Raw genomic sequence first — 19,738 nt, 5'->3', positions numbered from 1 at the left:
CATGTCTCTCTCATTAGTGACCTCCAGATATTCTGCTTAGAAAGAACAAGTACTTTTTGTGAAATTGGGGGTCCTGGGACCCTGAACCCTGCGTTAAGAAAAGGTGGGGTTTGACTTGGGAACTGGAAGCTTGGATTAGAGAGAGCTCTGTGTGTGGTGTCCCAGGACCCTGACTCTAGAGAGCTCTGCCTGGAATCTCAAGGAACATTGCCTCTTTAGTGAGATATATGGCTTCGTAATTAGCCCCTTGCATTTTTTCATGAGTGCTAGCATCAGCGTTCTACAATGTGTTTCGCTGATTAACAGCTGCTTTGCAACTATTTCCTTGTGTCACCGATGACCATATTTGTCAAGTTAGTCCTGACAGAGCACTGATTTCTTACTAAAATGCAGCATTTCTGTTTGAAGGGGTTTTCTTGTTGCTCACGGTGCCAGGCTTTTAAGTCAGCCCTTGTTACAATGTGAGCTGGCTTTAGCCTGATGCTTGTTAACAGGATTCTGGGTGTCTCCTTTGGAGTAGGAGTACAGAAACCTTTCACAGACAATTTAATCTTCTGAGCCTTGCAAACCTGCAGCCTCTCACTGGGGGGAGAGGGGGAGAGGGGGTATTGCAGTAGGCTGTGTATTGATCAGTTCCATTTGCCCTGCAGCCGTGGCCTTCTGCTCTGGCTAAAATAAGGTTAGCTTTTGTTAATACTGCCATATTATTTTTAATACACTTTAAAAAATAACTCCCAATACTTTTACATACGTCATATATATTGCCAGTGTTGATTGCCTTCCGCACATGTAATGTAAACTATCTGGGCATAGTTCATGGCCTGTGCCTCCGTTGCTCAATGAAAAGGCAGGTTGCATTTAAACAGACACAAAGCTGTTCAGAGACAGACCTCCCCTCACGATGTATAATCTCAGACCCAACCTTTAGTTCCCAAGTCATCCTGAAGTCTTGCTCTGTGAACAAATACGATTCAGTAATAACCTACAGAGGATTCCCAATATGAGGGGATCTAATAAATGTCTCACTCATTGCTCCCCCAGTGGCACTTTATTTTGTTTTCCATCTTCATCTCTGTTTTCAAGTCCTGCATAGCTGTGAGTGTGTGGGATGATTTTTTGGAAGGGGGTGGGGAAGAGGTTGCTTGCCCCTGAATCATCTTCTGAACCATGTGTTTTATTTTTCACATGCCAGCAGCTGATAAAGCAGCTTGGGTTCCTTATGTAAAAACCCTGTTGCTGTGAGCATAATAGTAAAGAGGGCTGACTTCATCTTCCTCTCCAACACCAGAGGAGAGGGAGATTGGGGGTGTGGGTGCGGGACTTTGGACCAATGTCAAAGTGCAGTGCCTTAGCCCGGAATTTCTCAAGCTTGCTGCACTCCCGCAACATCTGCAGTAAAGTTCCTGTCTCCATGTTTCATCTATGACATTGAGGTGGAATATTTGCCTGATTTTATGTAATTTGGCTGGGCACAAATATATCCCATGAATCGTCACATTCATCTTCTAATTAGAAAATCAAACGATAGCCCAATATCTGCTGCAGTGTTCCCCCACACTATTTCTGATCAAAAGTATGTCTGCGTATGATTCCATTGCAGAAAAAAGGCTGGTGGGATAGCAGGTTTATGATGTTAATTCACTTTTAACAACTGAATACACTATTTTTCGTTAAGAAAAATAAAGGACAGAGATCTGCCGGTTAAATGTGGTCTGCTGGCCACTGTGTGCTGGCAATCTGAGAATCGGAGTTGGTAATATGATTATGCACACTATTTGGCAATGTCCTAATATTAGAAAATTTTGGTCAAGTGTTACAAATGTTACAGAAATAGTATGGAACAATATGTTTCCAGCTGAGTCAGAATTCTATTTGCTGTATAGTTTTTCACCTATGCATGGGACTGAAAAGTCTTTTTTTTTTTTTAACGGACTGCAGTTGTTCTTGTTCGTTCAAACAGAATGATCCTTAGAAAGTAGGAAACCACTCTTGTCCCGTCTTGTAAAAAATGGGCATGTTATCATGGCCAGATTTGTTTCATATGAACATTTTATACACAAGATAAATGAGGAAAATGAAGGAGATTCAGTTGAGGATAAGAGAAAAATATATCTCTTCTCTAAAGGCAAGCACAAACTTCTAAACTAGAGAAACATAGGCTCAGGAGACATTTTGGAGATGGGATGTAATAGTTAAGGACTTTGTTTTTGTAAAGTTTGTTGTTGCTTGTTTTATTTTTAGGTGTTATTTTTGTCTCATTGTTTTAAAATCAAGACCTTTGTAAAAAGACGTCAGAGGAAAATGATACAGGAGGTAGTTTGAATAATTTAGTTCTTTAATGTGGAGGTTTATTATTTTTAATGTTTTTGTTGAAATGTTTACATTTTGCAAAACAAAAATATCTCCCAATAAATGGCTGCAATCAATAGAACATTAAAAATGGATATACTTAAGAAAATAACAGAAGGGAAAATGTTTTGTTTTAGATTAATTTTTTTTATATAAACTGATTAATATTAATGTATGAGTCCAAAAGCTTTCCACATTCTGGTTCCGACAAGTCCTTTGTTTCTGATTTACTAGCTCACTAGAAGCAGGAGGGGAATGTGGAAGAGTTCCCAAAGAAACAAGTAATTAACATAAGAAGGAAAGTGGTTTTGATATGTTCGCACATCTATGTGTCTGCTTATTTGGGCATCTTTCTTATTCAGCACATTATCCTAAAGTTATTAGTTTGGGTGCTTTATATTTCTGCATTGGGCGTAGTGATATCAGAGCCATTTAAATGCGTGATTTGCCTGTCGCCAGCATTTCCAAGGGACAGATCAAGCGGCACATAAACGAGACCAAAATGTACTTTATGTGGGGTGTTCTGCTGTATTATTTTATGACTTGAAATTATTGAATGTAAACTAAAAAATCCAACAGTTCCCCTCCCCCCTAACTTTGAAGTGTGCCGGGACTTTGTCAAATTCCCGTTAAAATAAAGATGTCAATTTCATCTCCCTTCCAAATTCATTTATCATGCTTTTTTAAAAGGTGTTTTCTGCTTTACCTGATGTTTAAATTGGATTCGCTCGTTTATGCTGTTCTTTGCTGTATCCCCCACGTTTTTCTTAAATGAATTAGTAATGACAGCGTATTCCATCATACCCTCTCTACAGCCACTTTAAGGGAAGCCTAGTGATCTAAACCTTTTAACCTATTAAAGATGATTTTCCCCAATTGAATCAGACCCACCACAGGTGTAATAACTAATCATTTAAACTACACCTGCTATTATGTATTTTTAAGCCATTATGCATGTTGGATAGATGATAATTCATGTTTATTGCATTGTCCAATGGATCCGTTTTGCCTACACTAGCCTGATTAATGTATTTAAAGAAATAAGAGATGCAATTTAAAAAAAAAAACACATTGATGGAATGCACTGAGGAGTACATTGAAAGTGCCATTAAACCCATCAGAACTTTGCTCTCTGACCAGAAATGCATATTCCAAGGGCTGGATTCAAAACCAAGGTGAAACTTGTTCATTTCAATAGTGATGCTGGGTTTTTTTTTTTCAGTCATGAAATTTTTTTAAAACAACTTTAAATCTTAACTCTAGAAGCTGCATTGTAGCTTGCACTTCTTGAGACCTGCAAATCCTCTTTCTCCTCCTCTTGTACTCAGTACAGCTTATAGGGAATGCAGATGCCACCATTTGGGGTGAAAACCACACTCTTCTTCCTTGTACATGGAAGATCAGCTTCATCAAAGTGCAGGGAGGGAGCAATCTCTCACCTCAATATGGATGTGTCTGTCTTCTAAGTCAATTTCAAGCAGGTTATCCCCTTCTGTGCCACATCCAAAGCAGAAGACTTTTATAGCGGCAGATCAGATGGTTTTCCACAGTGCAGCAGGGTGTACCATGTACAGGACTGGATGGCTGAGCGGATTAATATTGGAATATGGAGCTTTTCCCTTAGTGCTGTGTGGTATAACCCATAGTAGTCACAATGTGGTGGCTGCTCAGCAGACTCTGTGAAATGAGTTGGTGGGTCTCAACTCTGCGCACTGCATCAAAAGCACTATCACAACTCGTGCAAAATTGGCCTCCTTGTAGATAATATCAGCAGAGACAAAGGATTGAATGGGCTATGGTGAGTCAACTCCCCTCATATCCTTAATGGTGATTCCTCCAGAACAGGCCTGAGGGCAGGGGTGTGTGGAGACTTTCCCTGTTATATACACAATGTACATAGAGAGGAATCCAGCACCTTTCACTGGCACTTTAAGGGACTGCAATCATTGTGTGTGTGCAAAAAATGTCATCCCAGTCCTTACACTCTGTGGAAATATGGGCCTTTAAGTCCTAAGTCACTTAAAGGTTCATCTTCTAGAGCATAATGAAGTCAAAGTTCTTAGACCAAAGCTGTATATAGCTTCTACCACAGCAGAGCATAAATATAACCACTTATCTGCCTGCCCAGTTGGGTCACTCAGAAAATAAAACTTAATCTTTATGTCTTTGGTAGGTTAGTGTGATCCAGAACAAGGAAAATAACCTCTCACCTGCTAATAACAGGCTCAGGTATCCTAATGGCGTTTGTTTCACACTAAGCAGTGTTTCAGCTTGGTAAAAGATGTTCAAGGAGAAACTTCTAACTTCTAACCCTAAGTCAAAATATTAATACTGTACTATCTGATTAGAGATGAGCCTGAGCCACAAATTCTGATCTGGATCCAAAGATTCCCCAAAGTCAGATCCAGGGTCTGGTCCAGCCCATCAACATCTGATGCTGGATTTGATGCCTGGTGTTGTAGTTCAGAATTTATTTAGAATCAGAATTTTGAATGTTCTTAACTCAGAGCTTTTCACTCTTCTGTTTCTCCAATCTTCTCACCCTAATCAGATTGCAACAGCAGTGAAGTTTCTACAGAACTCCCGGGTCCGCCAAAGTCCGCTCGCAACCAGAAGAGCATTTCTCAAGAAAAAAGGTACAGATTCATCAGTCTCATTCTCTTTTCTTAGTATTAATGAGGGGGTTTAGGGGTGTGATGTAGGCCAGGAGTTATTGCTGTGGAAAATTAGGTATTGAGGGGAAAAAGCTCTCTTGTCCCAGGAAATTTTTAGTGTGGAGTCAAGGCAGCTTCATTTTCCTCCCGGCAAGTCAGAGATAATATTGGCACCAGACACAGCATTGTAGAATGAGTTATGGGAATTTTGGGGTTAACTACCAGTAGAGGTCTTCAGAAGCGAGGCAGTTTAGAGTTACAGGCTAGATGGTCAATTCTAACTCCTTAATGACATTGGCTTTAAAATGACCAGCTGTAGTTAAAAGGTCAACTGCTTTAGAAGAGAGCCGGAGAGAAGAATGAAGGAAGAGAGACATGGTAAGAGTAAACAAGGTCAGGTTAAGGTCAAGTTTGGGGTCAGCCCGACTTTCAGCCTGAAATGGCAAATTACTGACCATGTATGACTCTTTCTATAGCAGGAGCAGGACAGATCCTGACAAATCCGATATTGTCTCAAGCCAATGGAACCTGCTTTGGCCACAGCCTGATAATAGTTTTCCCTTCTGTTTATAAAGGAACTAACTATGTTTTTTCTTTTGATGTTCTGAAGTTTTAAGACAACAATTTAGGAATTTACCAGTACATTTCAGGTGAAGTTTATTCCAGTGCAGATTGCCCAGCCAAGAACCCTCCACATCCTTAAGTCCTCAGTGTGGGACTTACGTAATAAAGAGGCTCATGCCCTGAGTGAATTTCATGCTTTACAGAGTTAGAAAGGGTAGTTTAAGTGCTAGTGGGGGCGGTGTAAGTGCAAACTCCAAAATTATGGGGAATGGGGACCCATTTTTACATTAGCGTTGTGAATATTACAGTGTAATTTGAATTCTTCAGCCAAAGACCTTGAGCTATGGAAAGTAAGAAAGCCCAGGAATATATTATCCAGGCTGGAGATATGAATTGTTAGTGAAATCCATGATACTCGATGGCATGAGATAATCTACTTACAGGCACCCCTGCTCATCTTGGGGCAGAAAGCACAAAGCACAATGGTAGGAGTTGGGTTCTAACAGCTTTGCCATAAACAGTACTCTGCAGGTACATCATTTGGAATAGGGTCCTTTCCCCGCTGGCCCTAGTGTCAGTTACAAAGCAGCCCAGGAAGGGGATGCAACTCTGCTAGGTGCGTTGTTTGTCCTTCTCTGCCATCAGGATGGCATTGGATTTGCCAGTATGGCAAAATTTGGAGCTTGTTGGCCACTCTGCTCTGTGAGTTTTTCCTTGAAATATGTGGACCTACGGGGAGTAATTTATCATAAAAGCTTGGGGATTTCAACTCTATCATCGAAGCAATGAAGCAGGGGAAAGCTGAGCCTAAAAGCTGTGCTGATTACCCGGGGTAACCTGATACAAAATCTATTGTTGCCGAGAGATTCTTAGCCCCCAGTATATCGTGCAATATTATAACCGCCTGATCTTCTCCTCTGCTGACAATGACCAGTTATTCCTCATTTTCTCTCTCTAAACGTAGCTGGGTTAGAATTTCATTTGCAGAAGGTATTTAGAGCAATTTAGAGACAAATGTCTCTGGTGTTTGCTCTGCACTTCCCCACCGCAGGCTTCGCTGAGCAGTTTTTAGTATCAGGAGCTCCATCTAATCTGTTTAATTTTAATAAATCCCTGACTGGGAGAAGAGGAGGGGTGGGGAGAAGGAGGCAGAGAGACACTATGGCCCGACTAATACTTCTTGTGAATTACTTGGCTAATAATTACCAAAGAGGAGAAACTGTTTGGTAGAACTGTTTGTTCCTGTTTGTTAATTCCCTCCCTCCCCTTTGCGCTAATTGCTCATATGGAAATTTAACAGTAGGAGAAAGGAAGGAACAGAGTCCAGCAATGCCTGCACCCAGGAGTCATTGGGAACTTGATCATATGGGATCTGCCCACTTGATCATATAATGTTACCTTTGCTCAGTGCTCCAGAGCAAAGAGATGCACATGTGCATCATGCCAGTTGTGCCCTAAGGGGCAGGAAAAATTCTTTCCTAACCCTAGATGTGACTAGTTCAACCCTGGGCATATGTAGGAGAATTAACATGGTTGAGTATTCAGTTCCATTTACACCCTGAGACCTACCCATTGGCATTCTAAGTAATTGTCCAGTGTTTTTCCTGAATTCTAGTAAAGAGTATTCTACCAGGACTTCCTGAAGTGGAAATTTCAAGACTTATCCTCAGAGAAAAAATCCTGTCCATGTATTCATTAGTAATTACTGTGCAAGTCTGCAGCATGTTTCATCGAGGATCTCGTGACTTCGAGAATCATAGAGATTAAGGCCAGGAAGAACCACCAGATCATCTTGTTGGACTTCCTGTATATCACAGGCCACCGACACCACTCAGCCGACCTGTCCCAGAGCCTAGGCTTCAGCCCACAACCAAACATCTACAGTACAATTTTATAGCCCTGCAACCTGAGCCCTGTGAGCCCTAGTCAGCTGACACGAGCCAGCCATGGGTGGTTTATTGCAGTGTATACATACCCTGAGAGGGTTAAGCTGCCTGACCCAAGGGCACACAGCAAGGCAGTGACAGAGTTAAGAAGAGTACCCAGGAGTCCTGACTAGCAGTCCCCTGTTCAAACCCCTAGACAACACTCCTTCCTTATATCATATATTGTATCATGTATCAGAGCATATCTATCATGTCATATCATATAAACATTTCTATGAACCCCTATGTTAAAAATAACTTTGTACATATCTCTGTAGGGAATAATACAGAGGCATCATCTCCTGGGAGGATTTTGCAGTTGTTCTGGTTGTAGTTTCTTCCAGCAGATTTTGCTGCAGAGAATGGGGCAGGACCACTGGCTTTCTGAGAGCTGTAAGGAAAGAGACTGATACCCTGGCTGTCGGGGAGCTCTCAGCTACCCTAGTTGCAATCTGTTCCAGTAGGAGTGGATGTAGGGAATGTAGGGGTCAGAGCACTGGCAGCAGGGGTACTCCCAGGTACTGCAGTCTCAGCTTTGCTTAGGAAGTTTCACATCTGGAACTTGCAGTGAAACACTGCCTTGAATTATAATCTTGACTTGAAAAGGCAAATCCAATTTTGTTTTTTTTAAACATTATTTAATATTTAATATAGAAATTGTGGTCCCAGGGGTGCATGTCAGTTCAGTCTGAAATGAAGGTTACTTTAGAATTATCAGCTGGGTTGGGTTTGTTTTCTTGTGAAACAGCAGCTGGGTGGTAGTGGAGGGAGGCTGCCCCTATTTCTGTGAAGTTAAGAGGTTGGGGGTTGTATATTACAGGCCTGGGGTAATAAGCCTGATGAAGATGGAGAGCGTGAGGAAAGTGTCCTGAATTTAAGGTCCTTCAAAAGTTCAATGAGATTTCTGCATTGTCTTGAACACTTTAAAACTTTCTAAATTCAGAGACATTAATGAGAAACATGAAGTTATTAGAATCATTTGTCATTTTCTTTGAAGCTTACACTGGCATTTTGTGTAATTTATGACATTTCCTCCTTTTTATTGTGAACTTCTTCAGATGAAGGGGAAAAGCAGCTGTTTTCCTTCAGAGTATCTGAAAGGGAAAAAAAGATGCTGTTTGTTTTTTGTCCAAGTAGCTGATCCTGCTGATGATACGCCACGGAGAATCGGTGCCTGGGGAGTAATTAGACAGTATGTGGGGTTTAAACCCTGGTGGATATATGTCTGTTGTTGAGCTGTTGCGGCTCAGATGTCCTGTAATGCTCAACTACCCATCTAGTAGCTCATGCGAGTTAAAATTGTGTTCTGAATCTGTAACATGTGACTGCAAAGGGAGGATGATCCAGTGGTTAGGGTGCTAGCCTTTGGCTTGGGAGCCTCTGTCTAAATCTCTGCTCAGTCATAGACTTCCTGTGTGATCTTGGGCAAGATACTTAGCCTCTGTTCCCCATTTGTAAAATGGAGATCATAGCACTGCCCGATCACACGGGAGTAAGGAGAATAAATTCATTCAAGATTGTGAGGTGCTCAGGTACTACAGTGATGTGGGCCTTATAAGTACCTTAGATAGACTACGGTCGCTGTTGAATTACATTGGGGAAGAGTAAATCCAGAAATGTGTGGGGTCAGAAACTCTCTTTAGAACACTTATTACCTTGATTGGTGCTTTGTATGTTCATATACGCCTGCTTCCCAACCGAGTCAAACTTCTGTTTGATGAGATGAGCAGGAGGTCGGTGGGAAGCTTTGCCCTTAACATGTTGGGTCTATTTATCTGTTTCATTACCTCGGCTTGTAGGAAGCAAGTAAATACAGAAGTTTTTCCATGGCTCTGTGGCCTGTGGGTTCCACACAGCTTTTTCAGTGCAGTTCAAGTAAAGAAGATGATAGAAGTGGGAGGTGGTTGTCAGACTGGAGGATAGAAGGCAGCTGGAGGTGAGGGCTCCTAAGATGCTGGTAAAAAGGCATTACATAAATTATGGAGTTTTACGTGCCCCACTCCACAAAGGACCAAAGGTATTTACTCCTTAGGAAACAAAAGTACTCAATCCAGGAGTCTGCTGTAGAAAATCAGCTCCCTTCTCTTCCTCCTTTTAATCAACTGCATTCCTGGAAGTTGAACCCCCACCAGTAACTAAACAGCCTCTTTGCTGAAGACAAACCGCTGCAGAAAACCCGTGGTGGATCACGTTGAGGATGGGAGAGGAGGGGCCACAGCCTGTAGTTGGCGAGTTTTAAGGGGAGTAAATTCTTCTGCAGATTTCAGTTTAACTCTCTTTTATTACTTTCCTTTTTTATAATTTAAGTCCATTTCATGAGGCAGTTTGCATGTCCTTGAATGGAATCTTGTTACCATGAAAGCTCTTTTAGCATTGATTTCATACGTCTTAATTTAATAGCTCCATCATTACTGAGAAGCCCTGAGAGTGAGGCCCTAGCTTTCCAGGTCACTGACCTTTTAATTACAAACCTTGTTCTGATGGCCAGGTTATCGACTGGACAGCTCCCAGCTTCTGCCCTCAGGATGCCAGTGAAAATAACGGCCTTTCCTCCCCCACCTCCAGAAAAGGGAGGAAAAGAAAAGTAACCTCTTGTGTTTCTAAAATTAATTTTCTCCTTCAGCTTTACTTTGTAATTAATTCTTTAACATGTCTCAGTGAAGCTTGAACAATTTTTACCAAGCTTTTCCTTGAGCACAAAACGCACTGCAAGTCAACGGAGTCCAGTGACAGCTTATGCAAAAAGATCCAGTTAGTAACGTGCTGCCAAGACCCACACATCCCAGGAGGATTGTGGAGGTCCTCTCCTCCAGCTTTTGAAGACACACTTAGTTGACTCAGGGATGTGTAGAGAGGGGTCTCATATCCAGACTAGTTTAGTCATTCTCTCTTGACTTAGCAGGATATGGATTTAGGAAGAGAGGGGCAAGAAATGGAGCGAAGGCATTAAGAGGCAGATTTTCAGCAAGCCTTTCTTTTTTGTGTGTCCACTTCTGTGCATGCAACTGATTGTGCTAGTGGTTGCTTATCACTTATGGCACATGCAGATTGGATAACTGGCTGTCCAGCTGTCTAAGTGGTGTGTGCAAATGACTGTGCAGACCCCATGACTAGCATGGACAACAAAAAAGGGATGGAAAGCTAGAGGCCAGAGCTGAAAATGTGGCTGTTAGTAACTTTAGTTTGCTTTGCAATTACATGAGAATTCTCAGTATATTATGCATGCAATACAACTGGAGCCAACAACCTCAGACCAGAGTAAGAGAAAAGAGCTGAATGGAATAGCCGAAACCAGGGAGGATGCTTACTCCAAACAGTGATTCAGAAGTTTAGAACAGCTGCTCAGATATGATAAAAACCTTTGTAGACAGATAAAACAAGAGTGCTGAAGAGAGGTTGGATGGCACTTTCCCCTGGAAACGGAGTATTTGCAAAGTAAATAACTGTCTACATTTCTGTAGTGCATTTCATCCGAGGCTCTTGGAGCACATTACACCCATCAGCTGATTTAGACACTCAACACCCTCTTGAGAGGTATAAAAGGGTTATGATGAGAGATCACTTCACCTACCATTGAAATGGAGCCACCTTGAAGGTAGAATGCAGCAGCTGTTTAATGCTATTGCAAGAGTTTTAGGACAGGAAATGAAGAATACTGTATCCAAGTGATCTTGCAGGTGGAGACTTGTAGGGATGGAGAATGTAATTACCTGAGTTAAAAATTTGCTAAGATACTTGAAAGGCACTATGGCATCTTCAGTAACCACAAAGAGTCGGGTTCTATGTTTTTATGTCTCATATGAAAGGCACATCCCAGTATCCTTTTACATTATTCTGGGACACTGGCTCCTTATTAAGTTTGAGGAAAGAATACCCAACACCCCTTCCTGCAATATTGTTGTGGTTGTCAAGGCTAATTCTCCACTGTGGCACTTCGAGTGCAGAAGATGGGGGCCCGCAAGGATTCTAAAAATTAATACTGGCCACTCCAGGCTTGTATTAAACTCCCAAAATTACAGCTTCTCTCTGACCTTGGATGGGTAGATGCTGCCACCACCCAAGTGCAGAACCCCTTTGAGAACCCAGGAAGGCACACTTGGGAATTCCTTCCTGTGGGGTACCATCAAGCCCTTTCACCTGCCCTCTGGGGAAGAGCTGAGAAAGAGAAAAAAGACCACCAGCTAATTAAACAACCTGTGCACAAATCTCTTAAGACACAAAAATCCAATTCTCTTCTTAAAAAAGGTAAATTTTATTAATTAAAAAAAAGAAAGAAAATACATCTTGGAACTTAGGCATTTGCTAGATTAAAAAAAAAAAAACTACAAGGATGAAGCATCAAGAATAGCTTTCTTGAGGTCCAGCTTAAAGGTTACGAGCAAAACAAAAAGCACCTGGGGTTAGCACAGAGGAATCCGCAAGACATAAAGGAATAAAAGAGATAAACCTAATTGCGTCATCTTAGACATTTCCTGATCTACTTACATATCTGGGGTTTTCAAATGAGTAGTTTCTAGGTATGATACTGATGGGTTTTCATTCCTGGCCCAAGCCCTTACAGCAGAGCTCTGTCCTGTCCGCCTCTCCCCGGAGAACAACCCAGACAGACAAAAGGGGAGTCATTTTTCAATTTTAAAAAGTTCTAGCCTTTCCATTGGGTCTTCTGGCCAGGTGTCCACTCACTTCCTTTTACATGTGCATAGCAGTGAAACTTTTTAACCCTTTTCAGGTAGAACAATTAGAGAACAGCTACTAAGAGGGATTTTAGAGCTACTGGCTGGCTGAGTGTCCATAAAAGGGAGCTCTCCCCCCTCCCCCTTCATTTATCACAGTGGTCTTTGATGTCCTCGCTACCATGTATTGAGCCAACATGACCCTGTTTATCTTTCAAGATCTGATGGGCTCCCTGGGACTCAATCCAGAGCCATAGAATGAAGAGTGAGAGACTGAACGTGTTTTTCAGCACTAGCAAACTTGCAACAGTTTCCATTTGAATCCAAGTTATCTGCAGTCACATCTGCTCTTGGCACTCTGCTAATGTTTGCCCAATGCTGATAATGTTCAGCATATACACAGAAGATTCCTGCTGCAGGTTGCTCATGACCCAATAGTACAAATGCATTCATGAGTTGGAGATTAGGACCACAGCTCTATGTTGTTAGTTTAATTTTTTTTCCTGAAAATGATTGAGAATCTCCATCCATCTGCTAAGAAGAGATGTCTCCCTATCCTGCCAGTCTCGCATGAGCATATTCATCATCTGGTGTTCTGTGCCAGCCTATTCATCATGCTGACTCTTCCCCCATCAGTTTTCCCACTGCTTGTGTTATCTGAACTTGTCATGAACTCTACAGATTTTCTCAGCTTTGTGCCAAGAGGAAATGTGCAACAGCAATGCCAGCAAAGCTTCACCAACCGATCAACTGTTAGGATATCCCGGGGAGTCGATTAGATAGGGCTATTCCTTGGGGCTGCTGAGCTTTTGGAAAAAGGTGGAGCTTTTAGGATGAGGGATATTTGGAAGATTTGGAAGAAAGATAGGGGGCAAGCCACTGGACCCCCATACTAATGGGGAGAATGATTCACATCCTGCCTCTGATTATGGCCAGTGCCTGGGATTCAAGAAATGACAAAAAACATGCAACTTCTAGGATAGCTGCTTGTTGATGCTGGAGACAAAAGAAGGGGAGATCCTTCCCGATCACTGCAAGAGATCATCTTATGTTCTGACGCATGGGCTTTGCTTAGCAGAAATGTTATCAATTGTTGAAAAATCACCCAGCCTTTATTTTTGATGGGAAATATCAGGGATGGAATCAAGAATGGGACTGGGAAGCATAGTGAATGCCTCTAAACATTTAGTGCAGGTCAGGAGACTTTAGAAATGATCTCTTTGTGTTTGAAACCCCACTGTGGTCAAGGGACGCATAATAATTTTTTTAAAAGTTGCTTTGTATAACACTGTAAAAGGTTGAAATTAGAGCTGGTTGAAAAATGAAATTTCTGTCCTATTGGAAATTCTGAGGTATTGAATTGGAATGAAAAATTGAAAATTCAGAATTTTTTGCAAAATGAAGTATTCCAAAATATTTTCTTGCTATTATAATGTATAATATAAGGGACGGATGTAATAAAACATAATATAAAAGTCAAAATGATGAAATTGAAACAGAATATTTTGATGTTATCGAAACAGAATGTTTGGATAACTTCTCATTGAAACCGTCAATGAAATTGAGGGTCTTCCTGTGAAATGTTTCTGTTTAGTTGAATCAGCATTTTCTAATGGAAAAATGTTTTTTGGAAAATTTTTGACCAGCTCTACTTGGAACTGAAATGCTTCTTTACGGAAGTTCTTCCTGCAACCAAATAAGTATCTAATTGTTTATTTTTGGAGGCTTGCTCCCAGAAGCAGAGCAGCACACCCTGTGTCATGCTTGCAGGGTTGCTCATGATGTGCTAGGCTGCTGGCTTTGAACTGCAGCATTTGCTGATGGGGGAACCCCCACTTGGACCTGCAAAAAGACAGAAGAAGAAAAAAGGAAGGGCAAACTTAGGGCCAACGAACCTTGACAGTATGACCCTTTAAGTAACATTTCCAGTGGGGTTTGATAAGTGCTTTGCAGTTTCATGTCGAAAAAATGAAAATTACTGTGACTTTTTCATCTGGTTTCTGTGCAAGGCTCTGGAAAGTGCATTGCATGAAGCACCCGTTTGATGTTTTAATGATGTTGCAGAAGAATCCATTGAGGAAGAGAGACTCACAGATTTGACATCCTTAAAATGCTCGTTTATTTGTTCCATAACAGAGGGTACAAGTCACATTAGTGGTAATAGCCTCTCTCTTACTTCAGGCTCACCCTGTGACACACTTGAGCCATTTAGATGTGCATTCCACAGAAAAAGAGAGCTGATTTCATTTACAGTACAGTGAGTGAAGAATCAGGCAAAATTTCCATTTCTCCCAGTTCACTTGTTGTTCAGGAAATTCAGCAGTATTTCAGTGGAGCAGGGTCCATCAGCACCTGTGTTGTGTCTTCATAGTTTGCAAAGTATTGGTAAATTGGAATACATTTATACAGTGCCCAGAATGCACTCAGACAGTGCCTAGAAAGTTGTGTTTGCTCCAGATGTAGCCTTTATTTTAACAAATAAATGGAATGTTACTGTTTTAATAGTGACTTTTATTTTGGCTCTCTGACAATAACTATGTAATGTAGAAGTGGTTAAAAGTGACTCTGCAAAATTAGCTCCTTTTGCTTCCTGTGTGTGTTTTGAGTCATACTGGCCTTGTTTACTGTCAAAGCCTTGTTTCCATTCCTGTTAGCACTGCAGAGCTAATACCACGATGGCAGCATGAGCTGGATTCCATTCTGGATCAAATTGTCAGCTAAATTCTGAGTTTTGAGTCTTTAGTATTGATGATGCTGGGCAAGGAGAACAAAGCTAGATCTTCAGACCCTAGGTTGAGATTGCATCAGTGACAGGAAAGTCATCTTTTGTTGTATGTATTTAGCAAATTTAACTGGATATCCTTGAGTGAGACAATAAATATAGGGCAGCTAGAGGTAGGCTGGTGTGATGGTTAAATCTCAGGACCAGGTGTCAGAAGATCTAGGTTCTGTTCCTGTCTCTGCCATGAAATTCTTGCATGATCTGAGGCAAGTAACATAATCTCTCTGGGCCTCAGCATCCTCATCTATAAAATGGGGATAATGATGATTACTTCCACCTCACAGGCATGCTGAGCTTTAATCAATTCACATTTGTAAAGGAATTTGGGATCCTCATAGCAAAGTTGCTAAACAAGTGTGTATCCTGCAATGTGTGATTTTTGAACCGCACTTTCAGAGAGAGAATTTACCTCAATCGGACGTATAAGGCAGGGGAAGTTTGTCAGAATGCCAAGGCTCAAGCAGATTGCAATCCTAATCTAGCCCTGGAGCTCTGACCTTTGAAGCAAGCTTCACCTTCAGACAGCCAAAGAGATCTATGTACGCTTGTATAAAAATATGTTTTTGGATTGAAGGAGAAGTTCAGTCTCCATGGCCATCCAGCCCAGGGAAATTCAGTCTGTAACCCATTCATGAATGAACTTTCTCTTCCAGTTCTGGAGGGACAGCCCTCTCCCCTGGGGTGGAGTGGGGAATGTAATCTAGGACATGCCATGTTACTCTTCCAATGAAACCTATCCCACTCATGTTGGTGCTGCCCTGCCCGGGGTGGGATGCGGGAGATGAATTGTCTCCATGTTAATTTAATCTGTGGGCTCTCCTGGACCACAGTTTTGTTGTGTAATAGACCACATCTTTTGTAGCGACAAGGGGACTGAGTGCTCATGTTGCTATAATCACATTATTCTTTTCTGCTTCCCACCACTCCCTCACTAATTTTAACCTGGCGAGGACCCTCCTTGGATAGGAGGAGAGTTAAGTCTTGCGTTTGTTCTTTCTGATGGATCCTAGCTCAGAACAGACCCCCAGCCCTAGGATATGAGAGGAGAATTCGTTCTCTATTAAATCTGAGGCTCTCTTAAGTAAAAACTGTTGACTTTGTCATATTGTGCAAATGTGCATTGCTTTTATCAAGACAATAAAGGGTAAATGGGGTGATCTCTGCTCCTGTGGAGCGGTCGGATGGTTACATTACACAATCTTCTAGAACATCTTGCAGCAAATACATGGGTTATATTAAAAGTTGCAATCATATCATTTTTTAAAGTAAATTGCTGACCTTATGCAGTGGAATCAGCTTTATTGAATTTCGCCAAAAATGCGTTTATAATTCCCCCCTGCCCCTGCATACACACGATATTCATGTCCTTGCTGTCCATGTGGAAATGTCCCTTTTTATGGTGATAAACAAAATTAAATTTGTCTGTGCCTCTGCTGCCCTGCCTCACCTTTAAGATTCCATTGGGGGGTGGGTAGGGGTGCCAGTAGGTGGCCTTACTCCAGAGGGAGGCTGGGTTGTGTCTTTGCACAAAGAGATAGGACATTGGACTGTGGCCGGAGGCCACTGAACAAATCGCATATCTAAATCTTGCCTGTTGGCAGAATTCTGTACTGCCATGGAAGCATTTCCCATTTAGGGGGCGGATATATAGCTCTGGTATTTTCTAGGAATGCTGAGGCATGAGAACATGTAAAACATTAATTTTGACTATAAATGCCTATATTTTGCTCTTAGGTGCTTTCTAATTACCGTACACTACAAAGAATAAATCATTATTGATGTAGTCTCATAATATCACTATTATACTCCTCCCCAGTAATAAACTATAATAATCCCTCAGCCCCCTCCCTAAATTCCTGCAAGAAGAGATACTTTGCAGTATGGCCAGGAAGTTAACAAATTTATATCCTGCACTTCTAGAGCGATTTACATGTTGAAAGCACTGTACAAACATTAGCTAATCCTCAAAACACACTGTGTGGAAGCGAAGCATTATTATCTCCTTTTCTACACTCCGTTCTGATTGTACTTCCTCATCTGATTAGCCCTTTTCATTTTAAAAGCATTTTACAAATGTTAATCCTCAGGAAGCTGCTGGGAGGTAGGCGGAAAGTATTATTATCCCAATTTTACAGATGAAGAAACTGAGGTACAGAGGTTAAGGAGTAAGTGTACCAGATCTGGAATTAGAATAGAGGAGTTCCTTGCTCCCAGTCCTGAGCTTAAACCACCATATTGTGCTAAGGTGCCAATATAAATCAATGTGTTGTTATTGAGACAGCATCATTTCTCAGACTATTTTTATGTATTTCCTTCTACAGGCCCCAGCTTTGTTTGTAACTAGTTGTATTCCCCACAGTCCAAACAGAATCATGTAAGTAGATGAAAGGGCAGGCTGTCTCTATAATGCTTGGCATATGCCCCTTTCTGCTACATTTCCCCCAGTCCCTCTCTTTGGGCATTTAAAAGACCAGTTTCTCATATCTTAAGTGAAGAATATCCCTGCTCCCGCTCCTAGAGTAACCAGGAGCATGCAGCTGTTAAACCCAGAAATATAAAATACATGTTTAAAAGATGACTCTGAGTGTGTTTAAAAAGAGCGAGAGAGAAGAGGAGTTCAGGGGAACCAAAAAATAGCAGCTTCCATTACGGTAATTAAATGGCAGCATTTAACCTATCAGGCTGTTGCGTGTATGTGAGAGGCGAGCAGGGAGCTGCATTTGAAATGATCACTGTATCCCTTGGGGAACAGAGTAGTTAAATAATTTGTTTGTGAGGTGTGAGTTCAGTGTCGGTAAAGCGAGCATGTGTGTGTTAGGAGCTGCGGGGAGAAGGGGGCGGCGGCGGCTATGTGTTTACAGAGAATACCCTGGGGGTTGGTATTTACTAGCACCTGTGTGCTGTCAATAAGAACGCAAGCTGCTGTTGCCTGTTGGTTAAGTTATCAGAGGAGTTGGGGCCTCACCTAGTTCCAGGTATTGCATCATAAAGGCAGAACTTGCTTCATGCCAGGCCGCCTGGGACAGGCAAGAGGAACAATTAAAGAAAACCAGGGAGAAAATGGGGTAAGAAGTGAATGGAGTCATTCTGATGAACTTCAAACACTGCAGTGACTGTAAAGCAGAGGTGGGCAACCTGCAGCCCGCGGGCTATGCATGCCCCGTCAGGGTAATCCACTGGTGCGCTGCGAGACAGTTTGTTTAGGTTGACCATCCACAGGCACGGCCGCATCTGAAGAAGTGGGGTTTTTACCCACGAAAGTTGATGCTCAAATAAATCTGTTAGTCTTTAAGGTGCCACAGACTCCTTGTTGTTTTTGTGGGTACAGACTAACAGGGCTACCCCCTGTTGCTTTCCTGTTTAGTGCCATCTAGGGTCTGTCTGCCTCTTCTCATCCCCCTACTATATTTGTTTCATTTGTCTGGAGAGTATTTCCAGACACCAGAACTTCAAGACGTGTCCTGGTACAATGTGAAAGGATACTGGAAAATCTCCAGACCCTCCAGCTGCCCCACCATCTAGTCTAACGGATGCTCACTAACATACACACAAATGTTTCTGAATATTCACGCCAGTTATTAAATGAATATACTTCCACCATGTTGTTGCCTCTCTTTTGGTTTGCATTCTGTGAAGATTCCAGCCAATGAGTTCGCTGGCAGAAAACAACCACTGCTCATTGAAAGCAAATCTTGAAATCACAACTGAGTGTTCACCCCAGAAACCTGATTTTAATAGAACCCAAAGGCTTTTTATTATACAAGAAAGAAAACTCCGGAGGTATATTTGGCATGGTAATCGTAACCCTAGAGAACCATGTTTTGTGTATGCCCAGAGAGAGCAATGATGAAACTCCTTTTATACCTTACCAGTTGAGTACGCTGTGTGCGTTTGTGTAGTCACCATAATATTTTCCACTGCTTCGTTATTTTTACTGTTGTTAGCATGAGTCGTCTTTTGGGCAATTTATCCAGACTTCTTTAGTTTTATTCAGAACTCTGAAGAGCTGCTGAAGACTCATGGAAAAAAACGCTCTTTTGTCTAAATGGAACATTTTCCATTAGATTTGCATGTCCCCTGTATTTTCTGTCTTTCTTCCTTTCTCCTTTGTTACTAAGTACACATAACCCAAATACAAAATTTTTGTTTCTTAAAAGTTCATCTGCTGCTGTGTCTTACCCCCCACCTGAGATCAGTGTCCTGTGTGATGACATAGATAGTTGTTTTCTAAATGCATATGAGATAACCAACAGAATTGTGAAGGGCAGGTAGATATAATTTAAAAATATATTTTAAAATTACAATGCAGGAACCTCTTAAATAGAATGTATTTCAACCCTTTTATTGGCACCATCAGCCTTTAATTTTACAGGTGGCTAGCTTTGTACTAGCATTCAACAAACATTGTTTTAATGGCATTTAAAAGATGTATCTAAAACAAAAAAGAATAAAGAAACCAGGCATGATTTATAATGAATACTAGCTACCATGCTTCCTCATATGAATATATTGGCATGTCTCTCACTTTCAGGGAGATGCAAATCAGAGGTGCCATATAATACCTACCACTTAGATGGATTTTTCCTTATCAAGTTAATCCCCTCAATACCCTGATGAAGTATATAGGTGTGCAACATTATCCCCATATTACAGATGGGCAAATTGAGGCAGAAAGGTGAGGTGACTTGCATGATGCAAAGAGGGAATCTGTGACAGAGAAGGATCTAAAACTCTCTAGTTTCTGGCTTCCATCCTGTGTACATTTAATTAGAGCATTCTCCCGTGGCTTTG

At 41.5% G+C, this 19,738-nt stretch overlaps 1 protein-coding gene across 1 annotated transcript in view; it reads left to right on the top strand.

Annotated features, from left to right (window-relative positions):
* Positions 1 to 19,738, top strand: part of PEX14 (peroxisomal biogenesis factor 14) — a 104,742-nt gene that overhangs the window by 48,448 nt on the left and 36,556 nt on the right. Inside the window, exon 3 of the mRNA XM_077837423.1 lies at positions 4,901 to 4,985. Within this exon, the coding sequence (XP_077693549.1) occupies positions 4,901 to 4,985 (85 nt within the window). The remainder of the gene's footprint in view (positions 1 to 4,900; positions 4,986 to 19,738) is intronic.

The sequence above is a fragment of the Eretmochelys imbricata genome, chromosome 18, assembly GCF_965152235.1.
Source record: "Eretmochelys imbricata isolate rEreImb1 chromosome 18, rEreImb1.hap1, whole genome shotgun sequence".
Taxonomy (NCBI): domain Eukaryota; kingdom Metazoa; phylum Chordata; order Testudines; family Cheloniidae; genus Eretmochelys; species Eretmochelys imbricata.
The sequence above is the reverse complement of the archived record's forward strand: the minus strand, read 5'-3'. Positions and strand labels throughout refer to the sequence as shown.